The sequence below is a fragment of the Meleagris gallopavo genome, chromosome 13 (genome assembly GCF_000146605.3).
Source record: "Meleagris gallopavo isolate NT-WF06-2002-E0010 breed Aviagen turkey brand Nicholas breeding stock chromosome 13, Turkey_5.1, whole genome shotgun sequence".
Lineage (NCBI taxonomy): Eukaryota > Metazoa > Chordata > Aves > Galliformes > Phasianidae > Meleagris > Meleagris gallopavo.
This window is the reverse complement of record NC_015023.2, coordinates 18,026,693-18,037,713: the sequence shown is the minus strand read 5'-3', so window position 1 is coordinate 18,037,713 and position 11,021 is coordinate 18,026,693. Positions and strand designations below refer to the sequence as shown.

At 59.1% G+C, this 11,021-nt stretch overlaps 3 protein-coding genes across 3 annotated transcripts; 2 read left to right on the top strand and 1 right to left on the bottom strand.

Moving 5' to 3' along the window:
* Nucleotides 1–1,990: 1,990 nt before the first annotated feature.
* On the top strand, nucleotides 1,991–4,819 carry MVD (mevalonate diphosphate decarboxylase). The gene is made up of 10 exons (XM_010718191.3): nucleotides 1,991–2,106; nucleotides 2,502–2,572; nucleotides 2,680–2,794; nucleotides 2,869–3,009; nucleotides 3,086–3,285; nucleotides 3,359–3,433; nucleotides 3,678–3,896; nucleotides 3,965–4,080; nucleotides 4,325–4,433; nucleotides 4,504–4,819. Exons 1-10 carry the CDS (start codon nucleotides 2,037–2,039, stop codon nucleotides 4,582–4,584), a joined length of 1,197 nt encoding a protein of 398 aa, XP_010716493.1. The 5' UTR covers nucleotides 1,991–2,036; the 3' UTR covers nucleotides 4,585–4,819.
* A 364-nt stretch (nucleotides 4,820–5,183) lies between these two features.
* On the top strand, nucleotides 5,184–6,909 carry LOC100544408 (cytochrome b-245 light chain). Its single transcript, XM_003209903.4, has 6 exons — nucleotides 5,184–5,340; nucleotides 5,851–5,920; nucleotides 6,148–6,222; nucleotides 6,324–6,407; nucleotides 6,474–6,555; nucleotides 6,645–6,909. The coding sequence occupies exons 1-6, from the start codon at nucleotides 5,283–5,285 to the stop codon at nucleotides 6,825–6,827; spliced, it is 552 nt and encodes a 183-aa protein (XP_003209951.1). The 5' UTR covers nucleotides 5,184–5,282; the 3' UTR covers nucleotides 6,828–6,909.
* A 592-nt stretch (nucleotides 6,910–7,501) lies between these two features.
* Nucleotides 7,502–10,315, bottom strand: IL17C (interleukin 17C). Its single transcript, XM_010718254.3, has 3 exons — nucleotides 10,307–10,315; nucleotides 9,196–9,611; nucleotides 7,502–8,456 (listed from the first exon to the last, which is right to left on the bottom strand). The coding sequence occupies exons 1-3, from the start codon at nucleotides 10,313–10,315 to the stop codon at nucleotides 8,207–8,209; spliced, it is 675 nt and encodes a 224-aa protein (XP_010716556.1). The 3' UTR covers nucleotides 7,502–8,206.
* Between the last annotated feature and the right edge of the window lie 706 nt (nucleotides 10,316–11,021).

The following is an 11,021-nucleotide window of genomic DNA, read 5'->3' as shown; positions in this document are numbered from 1 at the left end:
CTTTTGCCCCGGCAGTGTTGGAGCAGGGGCAGCAGTGGCTGCTTTTGTAAAGCACTTTAAGGCAGCACGGGCAGCTCCTGCCTCTTGCACCCCTTGGTGTGGGATTGGGAATCCTGCTGCGCTGCCAGCTGTGCTCGTCCATGTTACCCTGACTTTTTGCATAATGACTAGAACTTTTAACGAGACATACCGTTTTTTGAAAAAGAAGAAGAAAAATAATAATAATAATTATAAAAATACAACGACGTATTTGTAGCAAACCATTTTTTCTCAATAAAGGCAGTTTCATCCATGGGTGGCCTCGGACTGCAGTCTGTGCCCCCCAAGGTGTCCAGGTGGGGAGCAGAATGGGACGGCACTGGGGCCAAAATCCTTCCCTGTGCAAAGAGCTCATTCTTACAGCCCTGTGCCCTGAGTCATTAACTCCTGCCATTAATGGAGGGATTTGGCAATGCTACGACATCACCAGACCCCATGGGAGCCCCGTGGCCACCTGTGCCCAGTACTGGCAGCGTGTCCTGGCACGTGCTGTCCCAAAAGCACTGCTGGGTGTGAGCCAGGGCAGTGTGATGGGTGTTCCTGCTCCGGGTGTCCTGGCTCTGTGCCCCTATGGGATTCCCTGAGGATGCAGTGCTGGCTCTGCTCAGCATCTTTCTCCAGTTCAGGCGCTCTGAGGCTGAGTGTGCCCTGCCTCAATTTCTGCACCATAGAGGGTTTTGGGGCTTTGGGCTCTGCAATCATTAAAAGTGGAGCTGAACCCCACGGCTGTGAACAGAGAGATGTCCTTTATTGATGCAGTGCATCCTCTTCCCCATCCCACATCCCCTGCCCTGCTCACCACTGTGTCCCCATGGATGGAGCCAAGCTGCCCCCATGCCCCCAAGCCAGGCTTTTTGGGCTGAGGGGGTCTGTGCTACTCCTGGCTGCTTTTGGGTGGGAAACCCTCTAAAGAAGAGCAGGGTTTTACTGAGCTCAGCTATAACCCAAGCACAGTGCCATGGCTCCCCTGGCTGTGCCCTGCTGGCCATAGGATCCCTGGGGCTGGAGCTGGCTGTCCCTTGGGTCTTAGCACTGCTGTGCTGAGGAGACTTCTGGCCTGGGTGCTCCTATAGGATTTGTACCCTAGGGATCCCACAAATAACTGAGCATCCTCAGCATGGTGATGGTGCCCCACGGTGTCACCCTGGTGGCTGGAGAGCCCTGGGGGCATATGGGGGATGTCAGCAGAGGGGTGCCATGCCCCTCCCCGTGTGCTGTTTGCAGCCCCACTGGGCTAAATCGGGTCCCCACCTGTCCCTGTGACAGGGAAAGAATCCCACACCCCAAAATAGCCGTGTGCCTTCCTCTCGCCCATGGAAAATGCTTATAAAGCTCTGGGGGGTGCACTCAGAGCCTGGGGTGGCCCCCACTGCACCTGCCAGCACCCACTGGGGGTGGTCACCCGAAATACACCCTATGGGCTGCTCCCTCGGCCTCGGGTGGGGGCTTTTGGGCCCACCCCCAGCAGTGTCAGCCACATACCAGGCGTGCGCCCACCTCCAGGCACAGGGATGAGGGACAAAAATACCCCATGGGAGTGAGGGGACACTGGGGGGGGGTGGATCTCGGCTGCCAAAGGGGGAATAGGGGCTCCCGCTGCTTGTCAGGCTGGGGAGTGTGTGCTGGGAGCACTGGGGTTACTGGGAGCTCTGGCACTGGGGATGTATAGTGGGGTTATTGCGGGCACTGGGTGGGTAGTGGGGGTACTGGGGGTGCTGGTGGCACTGGGAGCCCCGGAATAGGGGTACTGGGAGCACAGACCCTCAGCACAGCTCATCTCCGCGCATGCGCGCTGCTCACACGGCGCCACGTTCGCCCCGCCCCCTTCACGCCCTCGCTCTGCTCCATCAATGGGCGGGATGGGGCGGGGCCGCCCCGTGGTCCGATGTCTGCTATTGGTCGTCCGGCCCCGGCCGCTGTGCCGCTAGCCAATAGCGTGGCGGGACTCACACGCGCGAGCGGGTGGGCGGGGCGTGGCGGCGGCGGTGTGCGGAAGCATGGCGGCGGAACGGGGCACGGCGCGGGTCACCTGCACAGCGCCCGTCAACATCGCCGTCATCAAATACTGTGAGTGCGGGCGGGGGACGCGGGGTCGTGCCGTGCCGGGTTTTGCTGTGCTACGTGATGTGCCATGTCGTGCCGTGCCGTGCCAGGCAGTGCCGTGCTGTGCTGAGCTGTGCCACGCTGTGCCACGCTGTGCCACGCTGTGCCACGCTGTGCCACGCTGTGCCATGCCTATCCCGAGCAGTGCCGTGCAGTGCCAAACCGTGCCGTGCAGTGCTGTGCTGTGTTGTGCCGTTCCAAGCAGCATGGAATGCTGTGCCATGCAGTGCTGATGGGCAGCAAGCAGTGCCATGCCATGCCACGCCAAGCGGTGCCATGCCATGCCAGGCAGTGCCGTGCTATGCACGGAGGCACTGTGCCATGCCAAGCATTGCTGTACCTCTCCACATCTCTCGCAGGGGGTAAGCGTGACACCGACCTCATCCTGCCCATCAACTCCTCACTCAGCGTGACGCTGCACCAGGACCAGGTTGGTGCAGGGCTGCGTGCCCACCCCCAGCCCTGGGGATCCGATATCCCCCCACCCCCTCCATCCCCAGGGCTGCATGCCCCCGAGCTCAGCACCATCCCATACAGCTGAGGACCACCACCACAGCCGCCGCATGCCGTGACTTCACCGAGGACCGCCTGTGGCTGAATGGGGAGGAGGTGGATGCAGGGCAGCCCCGGCTGCAGGCCTGCCTGCGGGAAGGTGAGCTGTGCCGGGGTGGGTGGGGGCACAGAGCCACATGTCCTGTGCTTCCCTATAACCCCATCCCCGCACAGTGCGGCGCTTGGCCCGCAAGAGACGCGGTGACGATGCTGCAGCCCCACTCAGCCTCTCCTACAAAGTGCACGTCGCCTCCGAGAACAACTTCCCCACTGCTGCTGGGTTGGCATCCTCAGCTGCTGGTTATGCCTGCCTGGGTGGGTATGGGGGACAGCGGGGGGTGGAGGGCAGGGTGATGGGGACAGCGTGAGCACAGCAGTGTTATCCCTGCAGTGTCAGCACTGGCACGGCTGTATGGTGTGGAGGGAGAGCTGTCAGAGGTGGCACGGCGTGGGTCGGGCAGTGCGTGCCGCAGTATGCTGGGGGGCTTCGTGCAGTGGCACCGCGGGGAGCGGCCGGACGGCAAGGACAGCGTGGCACAGCAGCTGGCACCTGAGACACACTGGCCGGAGCTGAGTGTCCTCGTGCTGGTGGTGAGGGACGGGATTGCCGTTGGGGCTGGGAGCTGGCCCTTGTAAGGTGCCCACGTCCTGTGGTCTCCTGTAGGTCAGCGGGGAGAAGAAGGCGGTGGGCAGCACGGCGGGGATGCAGACCAGCGTGGACACCAGCCCCCTGCTGAAGGTGGGTTGGATGTTTGGTGATGAGCAGCGCAGGCTGCCTGGGGAGGTGGGGCAGTCCCATCCCTGGGGGTGTCCCAGAACTGCAGAGCTGTGACACGTGGGGGCATGGTCAGTGAGCACAGATCTTAGAAGTCTCCTTCAATGGTTTTCTGCAGTGGGGCTGTGGGACTCTGAGGGGGGGGGGCTGTGGGGAGGCAAATCCCATGGGATTTGTGAGATGTTCCCCCTTGGTGCTCTCCCTATAGTACCGTGCTGAGATGGTGGTGCCGGAGCGCATGACCCGCATGGCGCGCTGCATCCAGGATCGGGACTTTGAGGCCTTTGGCCAGCTGACCATGCAGGACAGCAATCAGTTCCACGCCACCTGCCTTGACACCTTCCCTCCCATCTTCTACCTCAACGACATCTCGCAGCGCATCATCGCCCTGGCACACCGCTTCAACGCCCACCACGGGCGCACCAAGGTAGGGCAGCCCCCCCACGGCCCCGTCCCGCTGGCACTGTGCACCTCTCACTGTGTCCCCGTCCCCAGGTGGCTTACACCTTTGATGCCGGCCCCAACGCGGTCATCTTCATGCTGGAGGACACGGTGGATGAGTTCGTGGAGGTGGTGAGGCGCAGCTTCCCACCCAACTCCAATGGGGACCAGTAAGGGTGTTGTCATTTGGGACTGGTGGGATGGGAATGGGGTTGGGGTTGGGAAAAGGTGGGGTAGGAATGGGTATGGAGATGGGTGTAGGCACTGGTGGGATGGTGATAGGGATGGAGATGGGGACTGGAGGGATGGAGATGGAGTTGTGGATAGGGACTGGTGGGATAGCAATGGGAATGGAACCATGGGACGGGGACGTGGGATGGGGTTGGGGACAGCTGAGTGCCATCCCTGCTGCAGGTTCCTTCGAGGCCGACCCGTTGGCACGGCGGTGCTGCCAGAGGAGCTGGTGTCAGCCGTGGTGGTGGATCCAGTGCCAGGGGCCATTCGCTACATCCTACACACAAAGGTATGGGGGGGGACAGGGCCCCGACCCTACTGCTGCCTGCTGTCCCCTAACACAGCTCCTGTCCCCACAGCCTGGCCCTGGCCCACAGCTCCTGGATGACCCCAGCCAGCACCTGCTGGGCCCTGATGGGCTGCCGTGCCGCTCTGCCTGAGAATGGGGGACTCTGTGATGGGGACACTATGATGGGGGACACCACCGGGGACAGCAGGGATGCCCAGCAGGGGCTCGCCCTGGGAGGCACACAGGCAGGGACCCACCATCCCAGTGCCTACTTTGGGGCTGTGAGGTGCTGTCCTCAGCTGTCCCCATCCTGGCCCAGATGTGTCCCCTCCCATTGCCTGGTTTTTACTCTTTTGTAACCAAATAATAGAGGTTTTCCAGCCGCAGCTCTGCTCTGGGGTTTGTTGGTTCTGTGTGCCGTGGGGTGATGGGGTGCTGTCCTGCCTCCCCCTGCTGTCCACTGTGCTGCTGTCCCCTGCAGCCAGCCTCTTGCCGGAGCTCAGCATGCCCTGTGTCCCACCGGGGGTCCACCCTGTCCCCAGTCACTCCGTGATCCCCATCAGGGCTGCTCCTGTCCCATGTCACCCTATGTTCCCGTGTCCCCCTATGGCCCGGCGCTGCGCTGGGGGGCGACGCTTGGGGGCGTGGCCTGCGCGAAAGGGGCGTGGTCTGCGACAAACGCTGTCAGCGAAAGTGGGCGTGGTTTGTGATTAGTGGGCGTGGCCTAAGCGTATTTACGGGCGTGGGTTACAAGAAGGGGGCGTGGCCAAAGGAGGGGAAGGGGTTCGGCTGCGCGGCTGCACCGCTGCCTTCCGGGTCGGGCTGAGCCGAGTCAAGTCGAGCCGGGCCATGGGGCAGATCGAGTGGGCCATGTGGGCCAACGAACAGGCGTTGGCGGCCGGGCTGAGTGAGTGCGGGATGGGGGTGCAGGGTTAAGGGGCTGGGTGATGAGGGGGAGGGGTTCGAAGGGCTGAATATGGGAGGGGATGCAGGGATGGGGGTGAGGGATACGGGGAGGGGGCTTTAGGGGTGAAGAGGCAGTGTTGAGGATGCAGGGCTATGGAGGTGGGATATGGAGAGGAGTCCGAGCCCCCGCCCCACGCAGCGACCCCTAGCTGTGTCGTCGCCCCCCGAGCCGTTCCCCCTCCCAGCCCGTTTTGGCCCAACCCCCCCCCGGGGGATGGAGGAAGTGAGAGGCAATGAGGACGCGGAAGAGCTGGCGAGCCTATCGTCCCCATCGTGTGTCACCGTGGGTCTCCCACGCTGTCCCCCAGCCACGCCACTACCGGGAGTTAACCTTCCCCCCTCCCCCGCCGTTCCCTGCTCGGGCTCCTGAGGGTCCCACGCGGAGCATCCCCCGATGTCCCCACTCGTTGGAGGTGCCAGGGATGGCAGCAATGTCCCCGCTGTCCCGCAGTCATGCTGACCGGAGGGGTCGTGGCGGTGGCTGGGCAGTTCAAGGGCTGGTACTTCGCCGCGTACGCCATGTATCCTTATGGGACTCGGGGTGGGAGGGGGCACCTGACCCTGTGCAGGTAGGGAGGGGGGTGTCCCACATCATCTTCCTGCTGTTTGGCCCCACATCGCTTCATTCCTGCCCCTTTCCCTACAGAATTCACCCCCACCCTTGACCCCATTTCTGCCCCATTCCCTATGGATTTCACCCCCTACCCTTGGCTCTGGACACTCCTTTTCCTTGACCCCCCCGACTCAGTGCTGCAGGTGCCTTCGTCTGCCTTCTGGAGTACCCACGCAGCAAGAGGCAGAAGGGTTCCACAATGGAGCGCTGGTGAGTGATAGGGTGGTATTGGTGGTATTGGGGTTGCTACGTGTTGGAGGGGGGGTCCTTTAGGGTTGGGTGCCCCCCTGACTCTGCATATTACCCCACAGTGGCCAGAGGTACATGACGGCAGTGCTGAAGGTGTTTGGACCGCTCACCCGGAATTACTACATCCGTGCCATCCTGCATGCAGCGTGAGTGGGGTGTGGGGTTGGGGGCACACCCTGAATCACCCCCTTCACCCTCCTTTATACCCTCAGACTGGCCGTCCCTGCTGGCTTCCTGCTTTCCACCATCCTGGGCACTGTCTGTCTGGGCATTGCCAGCGGCATCTACCTGCTGGTGAGCTGCTCTGGGGGGGCAGGGGGTGGTTATGGGGTTGAAGGAGAAGGCTTCCCCACTGACTGCCCCCTTCCCCTCTGACCCTGCAGGCAGCTGTGCGTGGGGAGGAGTGGCGACCCATTGAGCAGAAGCCCCGGGAGCGGCCACATATGGGAGACACCATCAAGCAGCCCCCCAGCAACCCCCCACCTCGACCCCCTGCTGATGCACGCAGGAAGCAGGTGGTCGAAGTTGGGGGGCAAGTGAACCCCATCCCTGTAGAGGTTGAGTAACACGGAGTTGGGGGTCCTGCTGCTGCACTCACTTCCCAGCTGCATCCCTCACCCCCCCGACTGGTCCCCAAACCCCTGGGGGTGCTCGGTCGTCCGTACGTCCCTCCTCCCTCCGCCTCCTCGGTCGGTGTTCTACGTAGTACCTCGGGTCGGTCGGTTCGGTAGTAGTCGTCCCCGACCCGTACCTACCCTACCGGGACCGGTACCCCCGTACCCGACCCGACCACCCACCGACCCCACCCGTACCGTCGTCCGTCGTCGTCGGTACGTTACGTACGTCCGTACGCGTCCGTCGTCCTTCCGGTCCCGTTTCGGGTCCCCGAAACCCCCGTAAACCCCCCTTACCCCCGTTTTTCCCTAACCCGTTAACCTTTTTTTTACCGGGTTTTAACTTTGGTTTTTTACGGGTTTTTTTTTCCCTTTTTTTTTTTTTTTTTTTTTTTTTTTTTTTCCTTTTTTTTTTTTTTTCTTCTTTTTTTCTCTGGTTGCTTTTTGCAATAAAAGGACCAAAAGGCCCCAGATCCTTCCTGACCCCACCCCATTCATTGCCCCCGTGTGCCCTGGGTGCAAGGTTGGAGTTCGATGCCCAAATCTTTAGTGATCCCAGTGATGGACACTAAGTAGGGACAGACTTGAGGACACGTGGTCCCCAGAGGTGACACCCAGCCCCTTACCCCCTCCCACCCCCCCAGCACCCATGGGTGCTCTGAAGGTATGTGGGACAACCCCGGTAGGTGGCGCTGAGCCCATGGGATGTGAGTGCCCAGGGCAGAGCAGTGGGAAAGGAGTGGGTGGTGATGGGGTGCTGGTGTGGGGTTGTCCTTCTCCTGCTCTCCCCATTGCCTCCCCCTTCCCCTGGGTGTCCTTTGGGGATGGCAGATGCCCCCCAGCATCCAGGGGCAGCTGGGATCGGTATCAGATGCACCTTTATCCCTCCATCCTTGGTAACTCCCCTCCAGCATCCACAGGGCACACCTGGGGGACCCGTGCACCTCTGCCCCTTCCCCTCCCAGTTATCCCAGTGTGGCACATTGGGAGTCAGGCTTTTATTTTCAGGCTGCACACTGCCGGCGTTAAATAGCACACGGAGGTCTCAATAAATAGCACTGGGGGGGAATAAATAACTGGGAAGCACCCGGGGAGGGCTGCAGGTGTGGGCTGAGGCTGAGCCCAGGGCTGCTGCCTTATGGGGGGCTAGGGAGGGTCAGCAATAAATACGGGGTTACAAAAATAAATCCCCCAGCGGGCATCATAAATAACTCATAAATAAACGGTGATGGGGTCGAGGAGGAGGGCGGGGTGGGTGGAACAAGTGCTCTAAAACAAGCACGAGGAGGGTGACACGGTCACGGGGTCGGGGGTGCTCCAAGGGAGCGGGGTCAGCGCCCGGTGCGGGGCAGGACGCAGGTGCAGCCCACGGGCACACGGATGTAGTCCACCTCGAAGGTGATGAGGCCGGGGCTGGAGGGGCGCGGGCAGGGCTTGCGGCGCAGCACCATCATGGTCTGGTGGATGAGCACCGAGTTGAGCGCCGTGGTCTCCCTCCCTGTCTTCACATCCACGCAGCCGGTGCACAGGCACTCGGCGAAGGCCAGCTTGCGTGGGTAGCGGTCCTCGTCCTCATCGATGCTGCAAGAAGGACAAGGTGTAAAGGGTTGACGTGGTGAGCATCTGCCCCTGTGCGTCCATCCTGCTGTGTCCATTTGTCTGAAGCCCTCTGTGTCCATCCCTCTCAGTCCTTCTCCATCCCACTGTATCCATCCCACTATGTCTAATTCTCTCCATCCCTATCCGTCCCACTCTGTCCCTCTGCATCCGTCCCTCTCAATCCCACTGCATCCATCCCACTCCATACCACTGTGCCCGTTGCTATCCAGCCCGCTATTTCCATCCCACTCTATCCCAGTGCTTGTTCCTGTCCATCCTGCTGCATCCTACTGTGTTTATCCCTATTCATCCCTCTCCATCTCTGTGTTCATCCTGCTGTGTCCATCCTGCTCCATTCCACTCCGTCCATCCCGCTGTGCCCATCCCTCTCCATCCCACTATGCCCATCCCTATCCATTCTGCTGTATCCCAGTCCATCCCTCTCCATCCCACTACGCCCATCCCTCACAATCCCATTGCATCCATCCCAATATGTTCATTCCACAGTGCCCATCCCACTGCATCCATCCTGCTGTGCCCATCCCACTGCATCCATCCTGCTGTGCCCATCCCACTGCATCCATCCTGCTGTGCCCATCCCTCTCCATCCCTCTCCATCCCTCTCCATCCCTCTCCATCCCTCTCCATCCCTCTCCATCCCTCTCCATCCCTCTCCATCCCTCTCCATCCCTCTCCATCCCTCTCCATCCCTCATACCCACCGGTACCGCCACGGTGAGATGGATCTCTCATGGGGCTCACTGTGCAGCCCTGCCCGGAGCTGCAACGCGGGGCAGGAATGCTCTCTGCGTCTCCGTCGCCGTTGGGCAGCCTCGATCTGGGGCACCAACTGCACGGGCACGTGCTGCTCCCAGCGCAGGCTGCGGCCCAGGAGATGTGCAGGAGCCTCTCCATCCCGCAGCTCTGCCGCGCCGTAGCAGCGCACGTGGGGATGGTGGTGCGTGGGGACGGCAGGACGGCGCAGGCAGCAGCACAGCACCACGGCGCTCAGCAGCGCCAGCGCTCCCAGCCAGCCCTGTGTGGGGTGCAGGGGATCAGCTCCGTGTGTGTCACACGCATCAACATACGTGTGGCATGCAGCACGTTTGCGCACACGCGTGTAACACACAACGCAGATCTAACGTGTCATGCGTAACGTGCAGCTAGCACATCTGTGCACGCACGGATACAAAAAGATGTAACAGACACGCATCACATATATGCAATTATATTTACACACACATAACGTGCACGTTTGTACACACATATAGCACATGTGCATGCTTACGACCTGTTTATACACAAAGTGCACATGCAGAACACGTAATACATTTGTGCATGTATATAACATACATGTAGATATAATATATATGAAACACATACACATCTATACGTATGCACTATATACAAATGTATGTAACAAGTACACACATGTAGCACTTCTACACACATGTAGCACTTCTACACACATGTAGCACTTCTACACACATGTACACACAGATATGCACACACATGTGTATGCAACACATTTGAACGTACGTATTTAACACATCCCTACACATGGACAGGGAGAACACATGTATACACGCACCCATGCAATGCATCCATACACACGCATCTCTACATACACATGTATAACACAGAGCACATCTCTACCCACACACCCACATAACACAGCTGTACACACATCATATCTCTATACACACACACAACACACCTATACACAAACACACATCTATACACACATACATACACACCTATATATACACACATAGCACATCTATGCACACAGATAGAACGCATCTATCCACACACCCCTATAAGCACACATACCCCATACATCTGTACGCACACACTTCTATACACACACATCTATGCACACAGAGCACATATATGCACACACACAGCCACATAACACACCTCTATACACGCACATCTAACACACCCATACACACACACCCCTATACACACACCACACACTCATTCACACACATATAACACATCCACGCCCACCTATGTGCACACACATAACACATCTATGCACACACACCATACACACACATCTGTGCACACAGCTAGAACACGTCTGTACACACATCCCCATATATAACACATCCATACACACACACATCTAACACATCTATATCTCTACACACACACAGAACACATCTCTACTCGCACACACCATACACACGCACACATAGCACATGTATACACACACACACCACACAGCCACATAACACATCTCTATACACACACATCTAACACTCCCACATGTACACACGCACCATACACTCACATCTAAGCACACAGAGCACATCTGTGCTCACACACACATCTATACACACAGAACACATCTCTACCCGCACAGAACACATCTCTAACTACACACACATCTCTACACACACACACCATACACAAACACACATCTATGCACACGCACAGAACACATCTATACACACACACACACACACACACCTCTATACACACACATCTAACACACCCACATATACACACTCACCATATACTCCCATCTAAGCACACAGAA